Genomic DNA, 27,644 nt, shown 5'->3' on the forward strand with positions numbered 1-27,644 from the left:
TGTTTATCATGTAGTATATGTGCAATTACTTTGCAAACGAAAGTTTTCATTAATCCAAATAACAACAAACAATATTTTTTGAATTATTTTACCAACTGCAGATCTACCTTTGTAATTTACGTTATTCTCTGTCCATGCAAGAAGCTATATGTGGGAATGACCACACGGGACTTAAAAACGAGAATTGGTGAACACAAGTCCAATTTAAAACGAAATCGATGTTCTGAGGTTATTGTAGAACATTGCACAATACATAAACACAATTTTTCTGATCTGAGAGTCCTAGCTATTGACCATGAACCAAAGAATCAGCGTGGAGGAGATAGAGTAAAAAGATTACAAAGAAGAGAAGTGAGGTGGATCTTTGCTCTTAAAAGTATGCATCCTCATGGTTTAAACACGACAGTAGACTGGTCTGTATTCCTTTAATTTTGTTGCTCAATCATTTTTGTGATTTTTGTGATTTACTGTGCGTAATGTCATGGTTCTTGAACCACCTGATTGGCTATTACATTGCGCATGTGCCGGCGTCTCTTCTTTTTAAGCGCCATTTTTTGAGTGGGTGTGTGTAACAACAGCCCGGATCACTATATGACAACAGTAAGTAAGCTGTGTTTCAAGTTTGCTTGAAAATTTTTTTATACATATTGAGCCCTTCAGGCATTTGTTAATCAATGTCTTTGTTTCTATAATTGTATCCTTAGCCCGTTTGCCTTATATTACCCTGAGGAAGCCGCATGAGAGCGGCGAAACGGGTTCCCGTTGGTTGGATACACGGGTTCGATACGGCTTAAGAAATCTGCCGTTTAATTTACATCATGAAAAAAAGATAAGTGCCAGTTTAAGGCTTATTCATAATGTTATATCTTTAATATTGTTGCTATTTTGCACAGCCTATTTAAGAGTGGTATTTACTTTTTGCCACTCTGCTACTTTGCACAGCATATTTATATCGATAAGCTGGATTTGCATTAGTCACTATAAAAATGTTTGCACTTTAGGCAATTTTTTGTGACTTACATCATGTTAAATAGATAAATGCCAGTTTTAGGCTTATTCATGATGTTCCATCTTTACACAGCATATTCAAATTTGGTAACTTTTTTGCCATTCTGCTATTTTGATTAACATTTGTATATCGATAAGCTGAAGTAGCACAAGTCATCTTAAGATACGTTTGCACTTTAAGCATTTTTTGCACAGTATAAAGATACGTTTGCACTTTAGGCATTTTTTTGCACAGTACAAGATAAAGAAATAAAAAAAGTCTATATAAAAATAAGACTAGATAATATTAGAAAAATACTCTTCTACTATAAATGAGTTTAGAGTGGTAATATTGACAACAACATTTTAGAAAAATGAGTGGTAATATTTACAATAAGTTTATATAAAAAATCAGTATGAGTATTTAATATACAATTAATAACTAGCGATGAAGGTTTGATCAATGAAAGAAACCACATGCCACAATTCCCTTTTGGACAATAACAATATTATCCTGGGGGTGGCAACTCTGAGATCTTTACCTTCACCAAAATTAATAAAAATTAATAAAAATTAAAAAATAAAAAATAATAAATAATAAATAAAAAATAAATATTACCATTAGAATAAGTAGTTGTTTTTCAATAGGTTAACCTTTTTTTGAGGGTCAGGTACTGACCAGCTGGCAGCCCTGGATCTTGGAGAGGACCTGACTGTGCGCTGGCTGTTAAGTCCTCAGTTCTTTTGGAAATAATTACTAAGTCTCTCCAAGAATTAAAGAAAGAGTTTCCACGGTTCATAGACAACGGCGCGAAAGACAAAAGCGCTCGCCGACAACCGAGCGCAAGACGGAGGCGCGCGCCGAAGAAAATTACAGTTTTTAGGGGCTCCGACGGGGGGTTTTGTTGGGGAACCCCCCCCCCACTTTACTTAATAGACATCGCGCCGGCGTTATGGGGGGTTTGGGGGGGTTGTAACCCTCCACATTTTACTGTAAACTTAACTTTTTCCCTAAAAACAGGGAAAAGTTAAGTTTTCAGTAAAATGTGGGGGGTTACAACCCCCCACACCCCCCACAACGCGGCGCGATGTCTATTAAGTAAAGTGGGGGGGTTTCCCCCCACGCCGCCCCCCCCGTCGGAGCCCTAAAAACAGTAATTTTGAGCGGCGCGCACCTCCCGCTGCGCTCAATTGTCTGGGTGCGCCTTTGTCCCGGCACGCTTTTGACCTGACACCAGTTTCCACAGACCTCTTCTGCTCAGTGCTTGCTTATGAGCAACACTAAGACTCAGACCCATCCAGACATTGCTAAGATGTTGACAGACCATTGGGAGGTCATGGAGAGGCACCTTCGGGAGGCCAAAGTCATGATGAAACTTTACCCGATGGACAATGATTTTCATCAGTTGTTTCTTCCACTGAAAGTGGATTACCTGGTGGCGCAGGTTACCAAGTGTACCTTTCTCCCCTGTGAAGGGCAAGTGGTGTTGAAAGATACACAGGACATCAGGCTGGATCTTGTACCTAAGAGGCAATTTGAGGCTGTGATACTAGGGTTCAAGGTGATTTGCAGCAGCATCGTACATTGTATGTGCTTGCCATTCGAGGTTACATTGTACTCCGGAAGCGGAGGCTGATGTGGATCCCCAGTTCTTTATGTCGGGAGTGGATTATGTGGCAGATTTTCTATATGACCCTTCAGAGTTCTGAGTAAGGTCTGTGTGCATATTCTATTTCTGCCATAGAATGCTTTGGATCAGACAGTGGGTGGGAAATTCTTCCTCTAAGGCTATTCTGAGCAAATTGTCTTTTAAAGGTTAATTTCTCTTTGGTAAGGGTCTTGGTGATCTCATGGCCAGCATGCAGGATCAAAACCCAAAGACATTGTCAGAAAGGCCAAGGGCCCCTAGGGGGTCAGGTTGAGGTAATTTTCATGGCTCTAAGCACTTTTGCCAGTATTCAAGTTTCAAGTTTATTTAAAAATTTGTTATACCGCTTAATCAAATTTCTAGGCGGTGTACACTAATAAAAGAATATCTTAAAAGAAACAAAACAGTCCAGAGATCATTTCAAAGCTAGAGACAGATTTGGGGATGCCAAGCATCCCCAGTCATCAGAATCCCCTCAAGTAGCAGTTATGATGCCAGGTCAGGAGGCACACCTCCAAGGATAGGAGGGAGGTTGTTGGCTTATTGGAAGGCGTGGGCAAGGATCACCTCGGGTTGCTTGGTACTGGAAATTATTTAGGAGGAGTACAAGCTCAAGTTCTTTTGTCCCCTTCCAAACCTCTTTGTGGATTGGCCAGTGGGAAAACTAGAGAAAGTGGTCAGAGTCTGAGGTTAGTAGCTCTAGCAGCCATAGAAGCCATTCCAGATGCAGAGTTAGGCTTAGGCAGACACTCCATATACTTTATTGTGCCCAAAAGAAGACTGGAGGCTGATTTTTGATCTGAAGTCGGTCAGTGCTCCCCTCAAGATACTGTGCTTCTGCATGCAAATGGTAATGTTGGTTATTACTTCTGTGGTACCTCTGGATTTGACAGAGGTCTATCTGCATATCTCCAGTTTTTAGATAATAGGAAGTTCTTGAGGTTCCACATTCTGGAACAACACACCAGTTCTTGGCCATTCTATTTGTGCTGGCCATGGTGCTACGCACTTCCACTAAGGTGATGGTTGTAGTAGCAGTGCAGCTCCGCAAGGAGGGGATACAAGTGCATCCATACCTGGACGATTGGCTGATATGAGCTCTGTCCGAATCTGAAGGAAGGACAGCAGTGGAGTGCGTGATCCAGCTTCTGCAGTGCTTGGGCTAGGTTATAAACTTCCAAAAAAGCTGACACAATTCAGGAGTATTTGGGTGTCCATTGCAATATGAAGAACAGCAAAGTTTTTCTCCTGGAAGCCCGCAGAGTGAAGCTCACGCATCAGATCAGGCATTTTCGGGACAGGCCAGCACTGACAGCTTAGCATTACTTACAGGGGTCAATGATAGCAACTATAGACATGGTCCCCTGGGCGACAGCACATCTACATCCTTTCCAGGATACGCTTTTATCCTGATGGTCCCCACAAATGGATGCATTGGAGATGCCCCTACCTTGGACAATAGAAGCGTGTCGCAGTCAACTGGTGGCTGGAGCCACATTCTCTATCCCGGAGACTGCAACTTTGCATCTCCACATTGGTGATCCTAATGATGGATGCCAGCCTTTATGGCTGCTCATTGCGAGGGTCGCCTGGTGAAGGGACGTTGGACCCTCTCACAGAGAAAGTGGTCAATCAACCTGTTGGAGCCGAGAGCCATCCACCTGGCGCTATGGGTGCTCAGAAGCTCACTGCAGGACAAAGTAGTATGAGTTTTCTTGGACAATGCAAAGGCAGTAGCCTAAGTCATTCAGCAGTGTAGCACCAATAGTGCTCCACTATGGTTGGAGGCCCAAATGCTGTTTCAGTGGGCGGAGATCCATCTGTTGGCTTTCACGGCAGCACATATAGCAGAAGTGGACAATGTGCAAACAGATTTCCTCAGTCAGCAGACTCTGGATCCTAGAGAGTGGGTTCTATCTCAGGAAGCATTCAACAGCATTGTGAGTTGTTTGGGGGGTACCTGATGATTGACCTGATGGCGTCAGTGGCCAACAAGAAAATGACTGTTTTTCAGTCAAAGATACGAACCTGGAAGCACTGGCTTAGATTCTCTGGTTCAGCCTTGGCCTTTGGCAGGGCTTCTGTATGTGTATAAAAGGCAGAGTCCTGCGAAGAATAATGTTGCACCCAGGGCTGGTAGTTCTTGTTACACCAGATTGGTCGAGGTGTCCATGGTGTGCAGATCTGGTTTGTCTACAGAGGAAGGATCCAGAGTGCTTTGGTCTTAAAGCATGGCTCTTGAGCATACAGCCTTAGCACACAAAGGCTATTTGGAAATAGTGATCGCCACGCTTCTAAAGTCTAAGAAGCTGACAACATTGGCTGCCCATGCGAAGGCCTGGAAGTGCTTCCAGGACTGGTGTGCACAGAAGAGTGAGGATTCTAATTTCTTTGGTTCTAGTATTCCTTCAAAACGGGCTTGAAAAAGGCCTAGCAATTGGCTCTCTCAAAGTACATATAGTGGGTCTCTCATGCTTCAGATCCCAGACTAATAAGAGGACATTAGCCTTTTCCATTGTGGAGTTCTTAATATCATTCTGCAGGCTCTCACTAGAGCTCCATATGAGCCTTTGGAGAAGGTGTCATTGATGGACCTGACCTTTAAAACAGTGTTTTTAAGTGGTGGCCACATCAGCGCGTTGCATGTCTGAACTACAGGCTTTATCCTGCAGAGAACACTTTCTCAGACTTTCAGAGACTGGGGTATTACCGCCTACAGTCCCTTCTTTCTTGCTGAAAGTAGTCTTCAGTTTTCACATCAACCAGGAAGTATAGTTGCCAGCTTTCATGCCCTCGGGGTCCAAGAAGAGTGACAAACTTTTGAAATTACTGGATGTTTGCAGAGTGTTGCTTCATTATCTGGAAGTAATGAATGAGTTTCGACAGTTGAATTATCTCTTTGTGCTGGCTGCTGGAGCCAACCGGCTTCAAAAGCGACCATTTCTAGATAGATTCGTATGGCCATTTCTTCAGCTTATATTGGCAGCGGAAAGCAACCTCTGGTATCCTTAAAGGCACATTCCACTAGGACCATAGCATCCTCCTGGGCAGAGGCTAGAGCAGTATCCCCTGAAGAAATTTGTAGAGTGGCCACATGGTCCTCTCTCCATACTTTCACAAAGTTTTATAGGGTGGATGTAGCGGCCAAATAGGATACCATGTTGGATCTTTAGTACTTTCAGCAGGCTCATCTGCCTTGCTCTAGTTTCTGGGGACTCCTTTTGTACATCTCACAGTTTCAAGACTGATGTTCCTATTGCACTGGAAGTGTAGATTAAGTACTTACATTGATAATCTTCTTTTTAGTAAATAGGAACATCAGTCTTGAAGCCCGCTCTGTCAGATGTTCATTAGCCTACTTGCTGTCTCAAACATGTCAGTATTACTGGATATCTTGTTTCTTTACTCTGTCTAGGAAGGTCAAAGATAGAGGAGACAACGTCTATTTTGAAGAGACCAGGGGATATTTTTCAAAGATCCAAGACTTAGGGCTCCTTTTACTAAGCTGCGCTAGCGGTTTTAGCGCGTGCTTAGTGCGCGCTAAATTGCCACGCATGCTAGACGCTAACGCCTCCATTGAGCTGGCGTTAGTGTTTGGCGCGTAGCGCGGGGTTAGCGTGCGCGGCAACGTAGCGCGCGCTAAAAATGCTAGCACACCTTAGTAAAAGGAGCCCTTAGTGCAGGTTGTACTCGTGTTTGTTCCACCTCGTTGTCTGGTTTACATGGTTTATGATTATTTCGAGTTTGCGCAGGGTGATGTTTTCTATGCGAGGTCCTACATGTTGGAATGAGCTTGCTTTGGAGCTTAGGCAAGCCTCCACGGTCTTAAAAAGCTTAAAACTGTTTTGTTTTTGTGCACCTTTCCAAACTGAAGCAGTAAGTGATGTGCGAACAGTTTTCTTTTTCAGTCAAGCAAGAGCAGGGCGAGAGAGGTTTAAGGGCAGGGGTAGGGAACTCTGGTCCTCGAGAGCCGTATTCCAGTCGGGTTTTCAGGATTTCTCCAATGAATATGCATTGAAAGCAGTGCATGCAAATAGATCTCATGCATATTCATTGGGGAAATCCTGAAAACCTGACTGGAATACGGCTCTCGAGGACCGGAGTTCCCTACTCCTGTTTTAGGGGTTCTTTTTTTCTTTTTTTATTGTTGTATGTAACATGATTAGTATGCTATTGTTGTAATTTGTTGTTAGTTTCTTTGGCTCTGTGGATGTTGTATTGTACTCCGCATAGAATTGCAGGATATGTGGAATATAAATGTTTAAATAAATAAATACATTTTGTGTTAAATGTTGTGATACGAGCAGAGTCCCTATACCCCCCTCCCTGTAATGTTTCTTCTCTAGGGCTGACCATGCTTTGATACAAACTGAGGAATTACAGGACAGCCCAGAGTGAGGGGAGGCGGAGCAAAAAAATGTAAATGAGGTTCTCTACACCAGATCTCACGTTCAGAGGTATACAACCCACAGTTTCAAGACTGATGTTCCTATTTACTAGAAAGAAGATTATCAAGGTAAGTACCTAATTATCCCTTGTGACTTAAGTTAATTCATTTTATTTTGCCTTTGGCAGCACAATTTATCTTAAATGCCTTTCAAAAGATGTGATGTAGATATCAGATAAGCTATATTTGTTTTCTTTTTGTAAGAAGGATATTCATTTTGTATTGTGTAGATCTAGTAGAAGGGAGCCGTCTCTTCTTTTGTATCCTTCGTGGGAAGTGAAATGACAAACCTTTAATTGGAAACGGCTTATCGCCACAGTTTTTGACTGTGTGATGAATTAAGCTGCCCTTAAGTTGACAAGTCCCATCTGCCACATTGATGCAAACAACAGAACAATTTGAAGCAAAATCCTCAAAGGACATTTTGCTGGAAGGCAACATAAACAAGCAACAACAAAAACAGAGGTTATTAGAGTCGCCAAAGTTGATACTTGCGCAATCTAGTTGTCCTCCTTAATTTTCTTTCTCCCTCCTTTAACCTTTAATTGGATTTTTTTTTAAATCTAGTTGAAAATATTTTCTTGCTCTGAATTTTTTTAAAATTTTGATATTGTTTTATGGATGCCTTTTTAAAGTTGGGTTTTTTTTTTTTGGTTTTTTTTTCCAAAATCTCAGGATTGTTGAAAAAATTATATCTAAAGAGCCCATAATATCTGTCTGTGAACAAAAGAATTATCTAAAAGCTTAATGGAATAGGGTCAAATTTGCACGCGGTGTTAAAACTAGGGAAAGATACATCAAGTTTGAAAAAGATCCAGGTCAGACGGGGTTCCTGTGACATAAAGTACTGGATCCCAGAAAAGCTTCCTAAGCGGTTTCTATGGGAGATGCAGTTCCAGTCGCTGAACTATTGAAACATACTGTTTAGGGAATTGTTCCTTTCAAACTTCCACTCTCTCCTCTCTCCAGACACATTCATGCAGAGAGAGAGAGAAACACATGTATAAGAACATAAGAATTGCTGCTGCTGGGTCAGACCAGTGGTCCATTGTGCCCAGCAGAACGCTTCCGCAGCAGCCCTTAGGTCAAAGACCAGTGCCCTAATATTAGCCTTACCTGCGAACGTTCTGGTTCAGCAGAAACTTGTCTAACTTTGTCTTTAATCCCTGGAGAGTGTTTTCCCCTATAACAGCCTCCGAAAGAGCTTTCCAGCTGTTAATACCTGCTCAGATTTAACCAATGGGATAATCTCCTTTATCAGACCTCAGTGGTAGGCAGGCAGACCAAGAACTGTTAGCTGAGAAATTCAGGCCTCTTCTAGAAAAAGGTCTAAGCTGGGAGTGCCATAGTATAAGCAGAGAGAGGAACTGGATAAGGGTAAATAGTGGGGGTGTCCCAGGGGTCTGCGCTGGGACCTCTGCTTTTTAACATATTTATCAGTGATCTAGAGATGGGAATAACTAGTGAGATAATCAAATTGGCTGATGACACAAAGTTGTTACCGTATTTTTCGGACCATAAGATGCACTTTTACCACCCCCAAAAAGGGGGTGCATCTTATGGACCGAATACACCAGGCGCCCCTGGTACCTTTTTAAAGTGGTGGTGGTCCAGTGTGGTCTCCTGCTGGATGGCTGTCTCTTTGCAGAGCGACGCACAACGCAGGAGCGTGACTTTTGCACTTCTCGCCTAGCCTGCTCCACTCTGTGATTGGGTGTGATTGGGTGGTTTAATGGCAGCGGTGCACGTGTACCTTCCCCGCCCCCACCCCTCCAGCATTTGTAATTTTCGCACATGCGCGCGCCTACACGCATTGGGGTATCGGCAGTGGCTATGAGCACGCTGGACGCCCGCAAGCTAAAGGTAGCCAACCTGTGGGCTGAGCTGCAGTGTCAGGGCCTAGACTTCCGCGGGCTGAGGGCCGAGTTGACGCAGCGGTTGCAGGAAGCATTGGAGGCTGAATTGTTAGTGGGAGATTCTGATGAGGAGGAGACAACAGGACTAGGTGGAGAGCCGATGGATGACGAGTTGGGTGACGAGAATCACAGCACGGTGGGGTATGAGGACGACGGGGAGCCGGCACTTCGTCTAGAGGGGGAAGGCCAGGAGCTGGAGCAGTTTTTTTAGTTTTGTTCAATTTGTTGTATTTTTAACTATTATAAACCGCATAGAACTTTACGGCCTTGCAGTATATAAACTGTTATTATTATTGTGGTAGAAGCTCTGAATTCAGAAAAGGGCACAGAGCACAGGAAATCAGAGCGGGACGCAAGGGTGTGTGAGCCAAGTGGAGAGACGGAAGAGAGGAAACCAAAGGACCAGACACAATCCCCTGCCAAGCTCAAGGCTCGTCTGACATGACCCCTGGGGTAGTTTCAAGTTTCAAGTTTATTAGGATTTTATATACCGCCTATCAAGGTTATCTAAGCGGTTTTTACAATTAGGTACTCAAGCATTCTTCCCTCTCTGTCCCGGTGGGCTCACAATCTATCTAACGTACCTGGGGCTATGGAGGATTAAGTGACTTGTCCAGGGTCACAAGAGCGTGATCCGGGCGTGAATGGTGGGCAGGAAGCAGAGAACCGGCCCAGAGAGGAGGGGCACAGTGAGGAAGAGGAAGATGCAGAGGAGGTGAGCGTTGTGTGTCGCTCTGCAAAGAGGCAGCCGTCCAGCAGGAGACTGCGCTGGACCACCGCCACTTAAAAAAGGTACCGGGGGGTGGGTGGGGGGGAGGGCTTTGGGCTGCAGGCTGCTTCGGGCTGTGAGCTTTCCAGCACCAGACCACCAGATGCACCTACGTATAGAAGAGGAAAAACCAAGAAGAAAAAAAAATTCTGAACCAAATTTTTTTTTTCTTGGTTTTTTTTCTCCTCTACAGATGGGTGTGTCTTATGGTCTGGTGCGTCTTATGGTCCAAAAAATACGGTAAATATCAAGAGGATTGTGAAAAATTGCAAGAGGATCTTGTGAGGCTGGGTATCATAACGGCAGAGGACATTTAATGTGAGCAAATGCAAAAATGATGCATGTGGGAAAGAGAAACCCAAACTATAGATACGTGATGCAGGGTTTCACATTAAGACTTGCCGCCCAGGAAAAGGATCTAGGTATCATCATTGAGGATAAGTTGAAACCCTCTGCTCAGTGTGCAGTGGAAGCTAAGAAAAGCAAATAGGATGTTAGGAATTATCAGTAAAGGAATGAAAACATAAGAACATAAGAATAGCCTTACTGGCTTAGATCAATGGTCCATCTAGCCCAGTGGTCTCAAACTCAAACCCTTTGCAGGGCCACATTTTGGATTTGTAGGTACTTGGAGGGCCGAAGAAAAAAATAGTTAATGTCTTATTAAAGAAATGACAATTTTGCATGAGGTAAAACTCTTTATAGTTTATCAATCTTTCCTTTTGGCCAAGTCTTAATAATAATATTGTCATTTACAGCTAAAGAGACATATGATCAAGAAACTGTTTTATTTTACTTTTGTGATTATGATAAACACACCGAGGGCCTCAAAATAGTACCTGGCAGGCCGCGAGTTTGAGACCACTGATCTAGCCCAATATCCTGTCTTTGTGGAGGCCAATCCAAGTCACAAGTACCTGGCAAACACCCAAATAGTAGCAGCATTCCATGTTACCAACCCATGTCTGTCTCAACAGCAAACTATAATAATAATAATAATAACTTTATCCTTCTATACCGCCACAATCTTGCGACTTCTAGGCGGTTTACAATCAAGAGTGCTGGACATTCAGCGAAATACAATAAGTAGATATTCAGAGGAAATACAGAGATCAGAGACCTCAGGAGGCAATAGTATAGGAATACAATTTGCTGAGCGAAAAGGTAACTATGAACTTTTACTCCAGGAATTGGCCACACCTTTTTTTAAAACCAGCTACATTAACTGCTCTTACCACATCCTCTGCCAACACGTTCCTGAGCTTAACTATTCTCTGAGTGAAAAACTATTTCCTCGTATTGGTTTTAAAAGTATTAATTTGTAACTTCATCGAGTGTCTTGATGCAGTAAAAAATGGATTCACTTGTACCCGTTCTACTCTGCTCAGGATTTTGTAGACTTCAATCATATCTCCCCCTCAGCCATCTCTTTTCCAAGCTGAAGAGCCCTAACCTTTTTTTTTGTCTTTCATCATACGAGAGGAGTTTCCAACACTTTATCATCTTTGGTCACTCTTCTTTGACCCTTTCCTAGTGCTGCTATGTCTTTTTTGAGATAAGACCAGAACTGAACGCAATACTCAAGGTGAGGTCGCACCATTGAATGATACAGAGGCATTAGAACATTCTTAGCTTTGTTAACCATCCCTTTTAATTTAATTTTAATTTAATTTAATTCTTATATACCACTAATAACCGTGAGGTTTCTAAGCGGTTTACAAAAATGATGCATTAAAAGATACAATAAATAAAAATTGGAAATTCCCTAACTGTCCTAAAGGCTCACAATCTAACTAAAGTACCTGAAGAAACAATTTATGAAAAGTAAAGATAAAAATATAAAGACAGAGGTAGAGATAGAGATAGAAATGAATATTCCAACAAGATGGCGGCCAGTTAGGTCATCTTCTGTGCTGTCTCCCTTGTCCTGCTTTTATTTTTGTTTTATTTTGCCTTTGTTGATTTTTCTTTTAAATTTCTTTTTTGTTGGTTTTTTGTTCTGTCTCTGCTGTTTTCATTTGGGACTTCCAGTTTCGTTGGTGTTTGCTTCTTTTGAGCTCACCTACCGATTTCCAGTTTGACAGTTGCTCCGATCTGGCAGCTGAGGGAGCCGTTGCCTGATGCCTGAATGGTTCTATGGTGGCGGTTAAGAGTTGAAGAATTGGGTCCTGTTTCTTTTCGTGGTGGATGGGAGAGTTCTGGCTTTCGGCTCCTTTCATGTCCAGCCACTAGCGGAGAGGAGTGTGGGAGCACTGCTTCGCCCCCTCCTGAACCAGCATAGGACCAGCTCCGTTGAATTCAAGCTGCAACAACGGCGTGCTGAGGGCAGATGAAGGCGGGAGCCAGCCCACGCCGCCACGGAGGGACTACATTGGACCGGCATGCAGGTCGGTCGAGCCAGCTTGACCTCCTCCCCATTATCAGCATTCTTTTTTTTTTAAACATGAAATATGTTTTGAATTTTATTAGCACTTAAATAACTGTGATTAATATTCAAATGTGCAGCATTGCAGACAAGAACCTGTCCATCACACTGGCCTCAACAGCGGTAGGGAGTGCAACGGAGCATCAGGCCTACCGTGTCCAGCAGATGTCTGCTTCTGTGAAAGTCTCCAGCAAACTGCTCAAACGGTCCCCTACAATATGTAATCAGGCCACACACTAAGAAAAGGAGGCATATGTTACTAAACATTTAGCGAAAAAGGGTCCCCATACTCACCTTACTGTGTGCAATTCATAAATTAAACTGTATAGCTTTCTATTAAGGACCTGCTTGCCTCACCATCACATATACAAGTGAGACAGACTTGAGTAATAACTTCTGTAAGCAGTTCAGTTAAATAAACTTGTTCATCGCCAAGCTACATCAATACACATACATACAACAAGCAATCCCACCTATATCTTATTCAATACCTACTCCTAATCTAGCATGATTAAAATCTCCCAGAGAGGTCATTTAATGCAAATAGCCAAGGAATGCCATTCCTAGAAAAGTGCTGTATTTCACCCCTCCCACTCAAAAAAGGGGAAATCTGTGAGAAAATAAAGAGGAATAGAATGTTTATTGAAGAATGGGGTGAAGATCCATTCAGCTCCACATCACAATCTCTGGGGCTGGGGGAGGCGCCCTCTCTCTTCCAGTTCACACTGACTCCATCTGCAGCTTCTCTACCTCTGCAGAATCCAGCTCATGGAAAGCGGCATGCTATCCGATGGACACTAGGGTAGCACCTAAAATCCAGAACACAGCCGAGCCTGCACCAGTCAGCCAGAAGAAGGGGAAGGAGAGAGCACCAGCTAGACCAGGGGTGGGCAACTCCGGTCCTCGAGGGCCGGAATCCAGTCGAGTTTTCAGGATTTCCCCAATGAATACGCATGCGATCTATTTGCGTGCACTGCTTTCAATGCATATTCATTGGGGAAATCCTGAAAACCCGACTGGATTCCGGCCCTCGAGGACCGGAGTTGCCCACTCCTGAGCTAGACCATACTGATGTGCTGTACTCAGCTCATGACCAAACAGGATCAGTTTGGACTGCTGATACTGAGTCTTCAGGTAGATCAGGGGTAGGCAATTCCGGTCCTCGAGAGCCTGAGCCAGGTCAGGTTTTCAGGATATCCACAATGAATATATATGAGATGGATTTGCATGCACTGCCTCCTTGAGATGCAAATCTATCTCATGCATATTCATTGTGGATATCCTGAAAACCTGACCTGGCTCCGGCTCTTGAGGACCGGAATTGCCTACCCCTGAGATAGATGATATAGCAGGCATCAAAGAAGACAGCCAGGGCAATCAGGAGCATGGGAGAGGTGATGGTGCAGTACAGCAGTGCTATTCAACCCAGTCCTCGGGGACCACCTGGCTAGTCAGGTTTTCAGGATATCCACAATGAATATGGATGGCAGACATTTTGAAAACCCGACTGGCCTGGTGGTCCCCGAGGACTGGGTTGAATAGCACTGCAATAGAGAATGAGCCCCAGGAAGACAAACGCATAGTTACTCTTGAAGTACTCCACGTTTTTCACCAGCCGCTTGCTCATTTCCCCAAAGTTCTGTGGCCTGGAGAAGCGTTACTGATCCACAAAGTTGGCCCAGGGGCAGATGGTAACCCGGCGCCATTCTAGCCACTCCTTGGCTAGAATTTTTGGGAGGTAAATCTTGTTGCTGATTCCACCAGTCTCCTATCCGGTTCCATCACTGAACAGGTTGCCAACCTTGGCAGCTCCATGGCTTTGGTTGCAACAGGACTCTTCTCTGGATCAGATGCCTGTCAAAACTGTCAATGTGCCACCGCAGCAAGAAAGGAATACTCTCTTTACAGCTGGTCCCTCTTCTGCTTCAGCCTCCAGGTCCAATTCAGTGGAAGTCAACCATCCTTTTTCTAATAATTCCTAGCATCCTGTTTGCCTTCTTGGCAGCCTGTTTGCCTTCTTGGCGGAAAGCTTTAATGTATTGTCTATGATAACACCCAGATCCTTTCCTGAGTTCTGACCCCCAAGGTGGTCCCTAGCATCCAATAACTATGACTTGGATTATTCTTCCCAATGTGCATCACTTTGCATTTGTCCGCATTAAATTTCATCTGACATTTGGACGTAGTCCATGGTTCCCAATCAAGTGAAATGTGTTACAGGAATCTCAGCTAGAGGAACTACAACCAAATACTGAATGTGATCGTGAGGGACTCTATATAAGGACATAAGAATTGTCATACTGGGACAGACCAAAGGTCCATCAAGTCCAGTATCCTGTTTCCAACAGCAGCCAACCCAGGTCCCAAGTACCTTCCAAGATCCCAAGTAGTAAAACAGATGTTATGCTGCTTATCCTAGGAATAAGCAGTGGATTTCAAGTTTATTAATAATTTGATAAAACGCTAATCATAAATTCTAAGTGTTTTAAAATAAAAAAAATGACATAACATTACTTACACGAAACAATAGGATAGTGGGGAGAAATACAATTTGAAAGCAAGAGAGAACAATTAAGGATAGTAACATAGGGAAAAGGGCCTATGGACTTTTATTTTTATTTTTGGCATTTTTAGGAAACTTTTATGTATAACAATTTTATTGAAAGAATCAAATAATCAGTACAATAGGATAATACAAAAATACATTATCCAAACATTTTTAAACCCTGCTAAGCTAACTGATTTCATCACATTCTCTAGCAACAAATTCCAGAGTTTAATTACATGTTGTGTGAAGAAATATTTTCTCCAGTTTGTTTTAAAACTACTATTTAGTAGCTTCATTACATGCAATCCCTTAGTCCTGGTATTTATGGAAAGAGTGAACAAGCAATTCACATCTACCCATTCCACTCAGCCATTCCAAAGCCCAAACAATGACATGCTAGTGGCTGCAAAGGTGGAAAATCCAACATCAACCAAAATTAGGGACAGACACACACACCTCCACACAACAGGCTCATGCCTAGTAATAAATAGCAGCTATAATGACTCACTGACACATTCTTATGACAGGCCACAGATACTGCAAAACGCACACTCTCACAGTGTCAAAACATTTACAGTTTTTCCTTCCTTATACTAAAGTTCCTGTAAACCGTGCCGAGCTCTGTCTTTATGGAGAGGATGCGGTATATAAACTTAAGGTTTAGTTTATAGTATGGAAGCTTAGAAATGTACGGTAGTTCTTGCTAAATGCCATGCACTTTTTATCATTTATTTAAAAAGGACAAAGCACAACTATGCCTATGAAAGAATTTTTTAAAATCACTTTTCAACGTTGACACTTTTCAACGTTGAAAATGGCCTGACCCTTTTTAAATTGATTGATTTCTCTTGTTCCATTACCTACCCCTTTTTATTTGTTTTTGAATTATATTTAAGCCTCTTTTTTATTTCTCAAACGTATTATTTTATTATAATTAGTACTAATTGTCCTGTTCGTTTGATTTTTATTTTAACCTAATTTTTAACTAAATGTAAATCGCATTGGATTTGGATTTTGCGACTAAATCAAATATTTTAAATAAACTTGATAATAATAATAGGATTATTATCAGATTCATTCCCTATATGTTTCCTCTACACTGTCCTAAATTTGCATCTGATTGATGAATTTTCATGGAGGTTAGCATGCCTACAAATAGATGAATGGATTGAGCCAGGCTCTATAAGTCTCTCTCTCCCTTTCTTTTTTTTTTTTTTATGAGTTGTAAATCGCTAAGAATAGATTTCTCATTTTTTTCCCACTCACTTCTACTGACAGTTCAGCTGTGTGAGTCTTTCAATTGAAGGCAAACTACAAGGAAAACATTTGATGTACAGTCATCTATTTTTTTTTCCTTTGGACTGAATGCCTCACATTAATGACATAGCCAGACTCTTCCAGCTCTACTGAATCGTTTCTGAGTTTGCCTATTACAAAACAGCACTTTGCCACCCATGATCTCGGTCACTTTTCTTTCTAATCTTGGGCCTGCGTTTCACACACCATCCAGTGGAACTTAGGGGCTTTAGAATTATGGAAAATTGCCAATAATATCCTCATGAAAAAAAACCTATGCATATCAGTTGTCCCGCTCGTGCACATTACGGAAAATAATTTGCGCTCAATTGTCTTGCGCTCAAATGTCTTACGCTAGGTTGTCTTCGCTCAATTGTCTTGCGCTCAGTTGTCTCGCGTGCAATTGTCTTGCGCGCAATTGTCTATGAGCCGTAAGCAAGATGTGTACCTAAACAAATTCAACACCCTCCATGTTCGAAGGAAGGCTCTCTTCGAGACCACCTTCGAGTTTCAGGGCCGCAGAATCTGGAACAGTCTTCGACAAACGCCCACATACTTCTGATTCAGGAAAGGGCTGAAAACGCATCTTTTCTCCTCACTGCTTTGACCCGTTCCTATGCAGTCACCTTCATGATATTTCCCAAGGATTTCCTCCTTGAGTCGAGTCTCTTTCATTTGAAAGGAAGCTCTGGAATGAGAGGGCACAGGATGAAGTTAAGAGGTGATAGGCTCAGGAGTAATCTAAGGAAATACATTTTTCACAGAAAGGGTGGTAGATGCGTGGAATAGTCTCCCGGAAGAGGTGGTGGAGATAGAGACTGTGTCTGATTTCAAGAAAGCCTGGGATAGGTACGTAGGTTCTCTTAGAGAGAGGAAGAGATAATGGCTACTATGGATAGGCAGACTGGATGGACCATTTAGCCTTTATCTGTCATCATGTTACAATGTTTCTATAACCATAAAGTTCTATGACCTCACAATGCAGATGTAAAGAGCCTTAGCCTATAGGAAGAGGAGATGCAAATGTTAAGAGCCTTAGCCAATAGGGAGAGGAAGAGATAATGGTTATTGCGGATGGGCAGACTGGATGGACCATTTGGCCTTTATCTGCCATCATGTTACAATGTTTCTATAACCATAAAGTTCTATGACTTCACAATGCAGGTGTAAAGAGCCGTAGAGGGGCATAATCGAAAGGGACGTCTAAGTCCGTTTATGTCCATTTCGCAAGTCGTCCAAAGTCAAAACGTGCCTAAGTCCCATTTTCGAAAGAGACATCCAACTTCTTTTGACTTTTGAAAATCGTCCAAATTATACGTCCTGCGGATCTGATCTAAAACATCTATCTTTTTAGTCCATTTTCGTCCAAATGTCCGTCCAAGTCAAAAACGTCTAGAACAAGCCCTGTTGGACGTGGGAGGGGCCTGCAAAGTGAGTGACAGAACACCCAGACAGGGCACCTAAATAGTGGGGTACCTTACAGGGCACTGCTGTGAACTTCACAAACAGGGTGCCATGGCTTCCCCTCACTACAGCTCCCTTATAGGTGACGGTGAGCCTCCCAAACCACCTCCAGAATCCCCTAGGCTCACTTATCTACCATCCCTATAGTCCTTATGGATGCAGGAGCCACTTATATGCCAGTACAAAAGGGTTTTGGGGGTGTATAGGGGAGTGCACATGTTTCAGTAACAATGCAGTGATTACAGGAGCTTATGGGCATGGGTCCATCTCTCTGTGTGTCCCAAACCCACCCCCAAGATGACTTAAGCTGGCTCTGGGCTGGACGACTAGGCTTTCCTATGCTAGGCAGCCAGGTGATGATGGTCTGGAGGCTGAAATTTGAAGTTATGATTAAAAATTTTATTGGGGTGGGGGGGTGTTGGTGATCACTGGGGTAGTGTGTGGGGGTCTGTGTTATGTGTATTCAGTGATTATCTGGTGAGTTTAGGTGGGTTTTAGTGATTTAGACCATGTTTTAGATGGTCTAAGTCAAAACGTCCAAGTTTCCTCTAGGCTCTGTTGTTTAACCTTCGGTTATACATGCTGTACGACTAAGTCTAAGCCAGCCCACGTCCCGCCCAACTCCCGCCCTCGACACGCCTCCCGAAACGCCCCATTTAGCTTTGGATGTTGAGCGGCACTATGAAGGCCTAAGTCGTTTAGAAATACGTCCAAAACCCGGTTTGATTATCGGCACTTGGACGTTTTAGAGAAATGTTCGTCCAAGTGCCGACTTAGGCCGGTTTTTGGACGTTTTTCTCTTTCGATTATGAGCCCCTTAGCCTATAGGAAGAGGAGATGCAAATATTAATAGCCTTAGCCAATAAGGAGAGGAAGAGATAATGGTTACTGCGGATGAGCAGACTAGATGGGCCATTTGGCCTTTATCTGCTGTCATGTTTCTATATTTCTATGAGATTCCTCTCTCCCTCCCTCACAGGCACTGATCCTCCAGCCCCCTCCACAGAGTGCCCCTGTACTTCATCCCTCCCCTCAAAATCCCTCAAAACCTCTGACAGCACTGGCAACCCCCCTCCCCCCCAACATCATGATGTTGAGCTAATCAGGGCCTTAGGCCCTCCCACTGTTACTGTTGATGAAACATGGTTATACCACTATGATCCTGAGACAAAACAACAACCCATGCAATGGTGGCACTCGGGTTCTCTGTAGCATTTCTAAAATTGTATAAGCCGCAATGATTCCTAGCTGACATTTGCAGGATACAAGAGTTGGAATGGTATGGTGTGGTATGGTAACTACAGTAGACTCTCAGTTAATAGGCACCCATGGGAACTGGTAGATGCTGGATAAATGTAGTTTCTGGTTGCTTGAGAGTCACGGCTGATAAGCTTGTTCGTTAGGTTATGTTATTATTCTTTGTTCTGTTTTTGATGACATGTCATGGACCACCTGTACTTACAATCTGTGAAAACGTCTTATGTATATGAGGTCTATGCTTGTATTTCTATGACAAAATGCTAATAAAACTGAACTTAAAAAAAAAAAAAATAGGCCTAACTAATACTATACCTCATACTACGCCATAGCATAATCTGTTCCAGACAAACTACAGGACATGTAGACAAAGCTTGGGCGTACTTAGGTATGGCATGCCAAGTTTCCACTTAAGTTTCTACCAGAAGCTGATTTTATTTTCATTTTTATTTAAAGTATTACAGTAGTTCATAGATTTTTTTTCTGCTTGCTTGAGACTTCTGGTTAACTGAGTTCGGGTTAACAGTCTACTGTAATAACTATTCAAAAAAAGAAAAGAATTGACAATATTTCCATCAAATTTAACTCTGGAATAACATGTAGAAAACAGATAAAGAATTATAACCAACGCAGCAGTTGTGTTATAAATGTACGGGTTGATATTCAAAGTGATTTAACTGGCTAGAAATGGTTCCTGAACAAACTGTACAAAAGAAGAGGGATTCAAAGTACAAACCACCAAGGAGCACAAGAAAAGAACAAAGGGCTAGATTCACGAACCTGCTTGATTGGATCCAATCCGGACAGGTCCGATGAATTCACGAAGCCCCAATATGCAGATGGGGGCGATTGGAGGAACGCCCCCATCTGCCTTCCCGGATCGCTTGATAGCGATCCCTGCGCATGCGCAGACCATCTGTAGATAGTCTGCGCATGCGCTGGACCTCAGGGCTGGCATAGATTATTATTATTATTTTTTTTTAAAGGCGATCGTTTTAATGGAGCCCATGGTTTTAACCCATTTAAGCCCGCGGGTTAAAACCACGGGTTTGCAGTGCAGGGAAGGGAGGCAGGCAGGCAGTGTGTTTGGGGGCAGGCAGGCAGCGCGTTCGGGGCAGGAAGTCAGGCACGTTCGGGGCAGAAAGGCAGGCGCGTTCAGGGCAGGCAGGCAGCGTGTTTGGGGCAGGAAGGTAGGCAGGTGTGTTCGGGGCTGCAGGATAGGGGCTGACAGGGCAGAGAGCAGGGCGGCAGAAGGCAGGGCAGCCGGAGAGGGCTTCAGCAACTGGTCCTCAGCAGTTATTTTTTTTTTTTGATCAGCCAGCCCGGTCGGTGTTGCAGGGTTTTTGTTTAGTGAATTGCGTCCCAGCCTATTTTGCATGCCGTTGCCCGCATTTGCATGCGCAGATCGGAGGATGGTCGGAAGACAGGTAAGTGAATCGGGCCGGGGTTGCTAAGGGGAGTCGCAAACAGATCGGTACACGATCGGTTTGCTTTGTGAATCTAGCCCAAAGGGCCTTCAAGTTCTAGGTAATCCTACCTTAAAGAGGGACCCGACATGGGCCTTGTTTCGGCGTTTTCACCTGTGTCAGGGGTCAGTATAAAAGATCAAAAAAACTGAAGTCACAATGAAAAAAAACTTTGCCCAAAGTGGTGGAAAAGAAACACACACAGACTAGCATTTAATCTGGTGCCACAGAGAGCTGAGCTATGTACGTAGGTTCTGCTGTGCAATTCAGAAATGGTTCCTAACCAGTTAAATCACTTGTCAGGGGCTAACTGGTCATATTGAGTTCCACTTAACTGGTGAAAATGTCCAGTTAGCATCTATATAAAAACCGGCTGTTTTGGAGTTGTTCCGGAGGTAGAGTTAGCACTTGGCTGGTTAAGTGTCTATGTTCACCACTTATCCGGCCAAGGTAACGGCATGAATAAGACTGCACAAAAGTCAAGCCTATCTTTATGCAGTGCCCCATAGCCGGTTAAGTACAGAGTAGAGAATGACACGGTGACAAAATTCATCACCGTTCCCGTCCCCGCGGATAATTGCGGGAAACCATCTTCATGTCATTCTTTAAGGAGAGAGGGAAGAATCAGAGTATGAATGGCCACAACCACTGACCCGCAAGTTTTGCTTTGAAGAATGCTGGTGTAGAAGGACTGAGGTTGAAACAGACACTACAGAATGACAGTCTCTGGTATCCAGAGCAGATATTGTGATGTCATAATGCCTCATTCCACCAGTGCCTAAGAGCCAATCACATCAGTGATGTCACAATGGCTTCATTATCCTTGGCTCACATAAGAATCAGAGTATGAATGGCCACAACCACTGACCCGCAAGCTTTGCTTTGAAGGATGCTGGTGTAGAAGGACCGAGGTCGAAATAGACACTAGAAAATGACATGAGATTATTTCCTGCGGTTATCGCGGGGACGGGAACGACGATGAATTTTGTCACCGTGTCATTCTCTAGTACAGAGTATCACTAAGGTTCCTACCTCAGAGCAGGTGTGTGACCAGTATGTATACATTGTTTCTTGTTTGCAACCGCACATAAATCATCCCGTGTTTCATGCACCTATTTAAAATGCTAAGAGGAACTCAAACTTTTTCTTTAAATTTTTATAACTTCTTTATAAATTCTTTATAACTTCTTTTACAATCAAGCATAATACAACTTGAAAAGAGATCAAATACTTCACGTTAGAAACAAAAATCATAATAATGAAACAATACTATTTAGTTATTTAGTCCACAATATTAAAGAAAATCAATAGGTAATTAACCCTTAATGAAATTAACTTACAGTTTAAGGAAGCGGTAATAGACTTCATTACTTAAAGCCGGTAAAGCAAGTTACACATCATTTGTTACGGATACTCTTCTTTCCTTAGATTCAAGAAATTCTACCAGCTGTTTGGGTTCAAAAAAGAGATAATTCTTAGTTTCATAGGTAACAAAACATTTTACTGGAAATTTTAACAAAAATATTTCTCCCAAGGCCAGGATTCTTGGCCTCAGTGCCAAGAATTCCTTTCTCTGCCTCTGGGATTTTTGAGACATATCTGGAAATATACGAATTTTAGAACCCAAAAACAGATCATTTAAGTGCCGGAAATACAGTCGTAATATATATATTCCCTATCACTTTCCAAAGCTAAGGTAACTAACAGGGTTCTCCAAAAAAGGTAAGTTCATATCCACCTCTTTATGTCCTTGATTCTCATTAGGGGTAGAAACTCCTACAGGATTTTTTATCTGAAGGTAATAATTTTTTTTCTCTTTTTCTTATAGCGTTTCCTTCACAACATGGGAAAGTTGCAGTGATAACTGGAGGTGCCAAAGGAATGGGCTATTGTACCTCAAGACACTTGTCAAGACTTGGGATGCATGTTATAATAGGTATGCAATTATCTTGGATGATGAATCATTCTGAATAATTGTTTTTTTTTTTTTTTTTGTATTAAAACATTTTGTAGATGTATTACTTTTTAAATGTTCTAAGTCATTTTGGGTGATTTCTCCAGGACCAATAAGGTGGGATGCAAATGTAAAACTGGCTTGTTATTATTTTATTTAGACCAGGGGTGTCAAAGTCCCTCCTCGAGGGCCACAATCCAGTCGGGTTTTCAGGATTTCCCCAATGAATATGCATTGAAAGCAGTGCATGCAAATACATCTCATGCATATTCATTGGGGAAATTCTGAAAACCCGACTGGATTCTGGCCCTCGAGGACCAGAGTTGCCCATCCCTGTCTTAGAAGTTAGTTATAGTTTTTAAAATGATTTTGGGGGCATCCTCCATATATGCCAAACAGGTCCCTTCGATTCCAGAATGAAATATGCCTCAAAAAGACCCCTGGCCATGCCCTTCAACTGCAAACCGCTAAATGACGTTCCTACTCCCACTTCATACCGATCCACTGGAATTGACTGCCCCCGTAGATTAGATTCCTTGAAAAACTAAACTAAACTAAACTAAACCTTAGGTTTGTATACCGCGCCATCTCCACAAGCGTAGACCTCGGCACGGTTTACAGGGTTAGGTTGAAAAGGAGCTACAATGAAGGGTTATAGGAAAGGAGCTAGGAAGATAAAGAGGGACAGGGAACCAAAAAGCGGGAAGTGTTAGATTTTTGAAAAGAGCCAAGTTTTCAGGTGTTTGCGGAAGGATTGAAGGGAACTTGAAACTCTGAGCGGGGATGTGAGATTATTCCAGAGTTCTGTGGTTCTAAAGGGGAGGGATGTTCCTAGTTTTCCTACGCGGGATATACCTTTTGTAGAGGGGAATGATAGTTTCAGTTTTTGGGAGGATCTAGTGGAATTAGGGTTAGAGGAATTCTAGAAGAGTGGGATAACGGGAGGGAGGATGCCATGTAGGATCTTGAAGGCTAAACAGGCACATTTAAAGAGGACTCTGGAGTGAACTGGGAGCCAGTGAAGTTTGGACAGGAGTGGGGAGACGTGGTCGAACTTGCCTTTTGCAAAAAAGTTTGGCCGCGGCGTTCTGGATTAGCTGAAGTCTATGGAGTTTTTTTTTAGTTAGGCTTAAATAGATGGAGTTGCAATAATCCAGTCTAGAGAGGATGGTGGATTGAACAAGGACGATGAAGTGAGAATGATGAAAGTACGATCTCACTTTCCTCAGCATATGAAGACTAAAGAAGCATTTTTTTACCAAGAAGTTGAGGTGGTCATTGAAGGAGAGAGAGGAGTCTATGATGATGCCAAGGACTTTGCTTGAAAACTCAAGCTGAAGAGTAGAGCCGGAATATAATGGGATGGAGGTGGGTAAATGATCTAATATTGGGCTGAGCCAAAGTAATTTTGTTTTGGACTCATTCAATTTCATTTGTACAAAATGTGCCCAGGAATGGAGGTTCATTATACATGCGGATATGTTCTCAGCGAGATTAGTGAAGTTCGAGTCGGTCTCGAGGAGGATGAGGATATCGTCAGCATAGGTGTAGAGAGTTTCCAGGGGGGATAGGTGAAGAAGTTTCAGAGAGGACATGTAAATATTGAAAAGGATAGGAGAGAGGGGTGAGCCTTGCGGGACTCCACATATCGGCTTCCAGGGAGGGGATGAGGTACCGTTTATGTTAACGGTGTAGGAGCGTAAGCGTAGGAATTTCGAGAACCAGTCTAGGACTGTGGAACTTATGCCTATTTCAGAGAGTTGGAAGATTAAGATATCATGATGGACGACGTCGAAAGCTGCGGAGAGGTCAAATTGTAGAAGTACAGCGAATTTGTTGCGAGAATGAAGTTGTTGTACCTTAGAGATTAGTGAGGCTAATAGGGATTCGGTGCTGAAGTTGGGTCTGAAGCCGAATTGGTAGGGTAAGAGAATAGAGAATCTTTCTAGGTAGGATGAGAGTTGAGTGGATATGATGGATTCTAATATCTTGGTTAGGAGAGGGATGTTTGCTATTGGACGGTAATTGGAGGGAATAGATGGATCAACATAGTAACATAGTAACATAGTAGATGACGGCAGATAAAGACCCAAATGGTCCATCCAGTCTGCCCAACCTGATTCAATTTAAATTATTTTATTTTATTTTTTTTAATTTTTCTTCTTAGCTATTTCTGGGCAAGAATCCAAAGCTTTACCCGGTACTGTGCTTGGGTTCCAACTGCCAAAATCTCTGTTAAGACTTACTCCAGCCCATCTACACCCTCCCAGCCATTGAAGCCCTCCCCTGCCCATCCTCCACCAAACGGCCATACACAGACACAGACCTTGCAAGTCTGTCTTTTTCAGTAGAGGGGTTAGTGCAATATGTTCCATTTTGGAGGAGAAAAGGCCCGATGTTAGAGCAGCGTTTATAAGTTTGGTGAGGGAAGCGATGGCCTGTGTAGAGATATTCTCGAATAGGTAGGAGGGGAAAGGTTCCAAGCTACACTTGCAAGATTTTAGTTTGAGGCAGAGTTTGGAGACTTGCAATTCGGAAACAAGCTCAAAAACGGTCCAGGATCTGTCGGCTGGAATGGGATTGGAGACAGGTAGGGAAGGGTTGAGGTCAGTAGAGATTAGGGAGTTGTAGGAGACTGTAGGCGGGAAGGAGCATCTTAGGATGGTAACCTTTTCATTGAAGAATTTTGCAAGGGCATCTGCTGATAGCGACGAGGGGAGCAAGGATGGGTCCTTTTTTGTAGTTAAGGAGCGCCAAATGTTAAACAACGCACTGATCTGGTTGTTGGATCTGGAGATTTTATAATGGCTTTTTTTAGTAATGAATTGTAACGTTTAATATTGACCCTCCAGGTCTGTCTATCTGAGGGGGATTTAGATTTTTTCCATTTGCGCTCCAAAGTGCGACATTTCTGTTTCAGCTCTCTATGGAGCGGTAGATACCAAGGAGCCTTTCGAGGGTAGGAGATGGTTTTTGTGGATATTGGAGTGATAGATGGATTCGGAGAGGGAGATCCAATTGCACCAGCAGGATTCAGAGTCTGTAGGCTTAGGATTGGAGGAGAGTTGGTTGAGAAATTTGGACCAGAAAAGATTACTCAAAATTTTCTTGAAAGACTCTTTACCTTTAGGGAAGCAATAAAAACATACCTGTTGACCTAACTCCCCCGTCCACAACCAATAGTTTCTTTGCTCTGCCGCGTCTCTGATGATGTCATCAGGGATGTGCCAGAGTAAATCAGGGCAGTAAAAGGCCTCGAAGCAGCGTGTGTAGAGTGCTGCACACGCTGCTGGAATCGGCAGGTTTGTCGGACCGCGGGAAGGGAAGGGTGGGGGCGGCAAGAGACTAAGGGAGCAGGCAAGACCGAGGGAAGGGAAAGGGGGGGTAAGGGAAACGCTGCTGCTGCACAGGGAATTGGTGTGGGGTGGGAGGGAATGTTGTGGCTGCTGCACAGGGAAGGAGGGGATCTAAATGCTGCTGTGAGGTAGTGGAGGGGGAGGGAATGCTGCTGCACAGGGACATGGAGGGGGAGGGAATGCTGCTGTGGCTGCTGCACAGGGAAGGGGGGGAGAGAGACAGATAGAAAGAAAGCCAGACAGCGAGAGGAAGGGAGACAGAAAGAAAAGAAGAAAGGCACAGAGGCAGAGAGAGACACAGAAAGACAGGCAGACAAAGGGGGCCAGGGAGAGAGACAGACAGAAAGAAAGACAGCGGGAGGGAGAGAGACACAGAAAGAAAGACAAACAGACATATATTCTAGCACCCGTTAATGTAACGGGCTAAAATACTAGTTAAAAATAAATATACCCCTCTTTTACAAAACCATGATAGAGTTATTTAGCACAGTCTGGCGTTCTGAATGCTCTTTGCTGCTCCCGACACGCAGAGTTCAGCGCACCAGCCTGCACAAAAAATGCTATCACAGTTTTGTGAAAAGCCAGGGGGGGGGGATGGGAATGCATAAATCATGGATGGCTGGCCACCTTTCATTGCTAGTGCAATAAATAATCAAACTGCCCATTTCATTTGCTCCAGGAATATCTGCCAGCTAGATGTTCTTAGACCGCAAGGCATTGCAGACACACATAAATATGAATGGGGAGGATAGAGGTTAGCTCGTGGTTTCCAGGTGCAATAGCACTTTGATTTTTACCAGCAACTGAACTAAAACAAGGAAGAACATGTGTCCTGTTTCATTATGCATGGTTCCGCAACCTTGGCAGTTTCCTTTGCCTAATTGCTATTACCCAACATTGGACCAAGTCAGGTGTGCTGTTTTCTCTAGTCCAAACTGGTGTTTGTTTAACCACATTCCTGGAAATGCACATTAAATAATGCTCATTGGCTATTAGATGTGGTTTCATCAAGATTTAGCAGTTCCAAGAATCACAGTTCTTGTCATGAGACCACACCTTACTTGTCTTAGCAATATAGTTGCCCTGCCCAAAGAACATACATGACTTAGGACAGAAGAAAGGTGGATTTGTAACTGCTGGGGTGGTTTTTTTAAAAAAAAAAATTTTATTCATGAACCGTTCAGCTTTGATACTTTCTTTGCTGACTCCAGTTCCTCGTTGTGCCTTAGCGAAATAAAACCCAGCAGCAATTATGTAAAGTCTTTCTTTAAAATGTGCATTTATCAGGCAGCGTTGCACTCCACAGACTTCTGAATGCATTATGCAGTTTTCTTCATTCTCTAGCGTAGGTTAGAAGTCTTCTGATAATATGAAATCTTCATGCTGTGCATAGTGGTGAGTTTGCCAGAGAGCAAAAGAAAAATTTCAGAAATGGACCTATATTTTGTGTGTGTGTACCTGTCTATCTATCTGTACAGGGTGGGCCAAAAGTAGGTATACAGCAGGGATCTCAAAGTCCCTCCTCGAGGGCCGCAATCCAGTCGGGTTTTCAGGATTTACCCAATGAATATGCATTGAAAGCAGTGCATGGACATAGATCTCATTTATATTCATTGGGGAAATCCTGAAAACCTGACTGGATTGCAGCCCTCGAGGAGGGACTTTGAGACCCCTGGAACAGTGTTTATAGGAGGTTCTGGTGACATCAGCAGGGGGCGGAGCTTTGGCTCCCATATTTTTCCTCTGCCTCATAGTCCCATTGGGGCAGTTACCAGGTGGACCAAAGCTGCCCTGAAGAACTTAATTGGGGATTCCGGTGGTCCTAGTGATGCCAGCAGGGGGCCTCTCTCCTGCCTCGTGATCCTCTTAGGGTAGCTCCCAGCTGGACCAGCATTGCAGGCATCTAAATGCCGCAAGGCTGCATGTAACTTAGGGCTCCTTGTATCAAGCCCCGCTAGCGGTTTAACGCGCGTAATAGCGTGCGTTAAAGCGCCAGCCGCTACTGCCTCCTCTTGAGCAGGCGGTAGTTTTTGGCCAGCGCGGGGGGGGGGGGGGGTTTAGCGTGTGATGAAAAGTCGCGGGCGTTAACCCCGCTTGCGCGGCTTGATAA

General features: G+C 43.3%; 1 protein-coding gene across 3 annotated transcripts in view; it reads left to right on the forward strand.

Moving 5' to 3' along the window:
• The window catches only part of ZBED1 (zinc finger BED-type containing 1), a 404,682-nt gene that overhangs the window by 123,511 nt on the left and 253,527 nt on the right, over positions 1-27,644 (forward strand). For 2 of the 3 annotated variants that reach the window (XM_033947481.1, XM_033947482.1), the window contains exon 2: positions 22,053-22,160. In XM_033947481.1, the coding sequence (XP_033803372.1) occupies positions 22,053-22,160 (108 nt within the window). Of the gene's footprint in view, positions 1-7,085; positions 7,153-22,052; positions 22,161-27,644 lie in introns of those variants that run through there. The other variant, XM_033947483.1, reaches the window with a different exon arrangement.

The sequence above is a fragment of the Geotrypetes seraphini genome, chromosome 6 (genome assembly GCF_902459505.1).
Source record: "Geotrypetes seraphini chromosome 6, aGeoSer1.1, whole genome shotgun sequence".
NCBI classification, from domain to species: domain Eukaryota; kingdom Metazoa; phylum Chordata; class Amphibia; order Gymnophiona; family Dermophiidae; genus Geotrypetes; species Geotrypetes seraphini.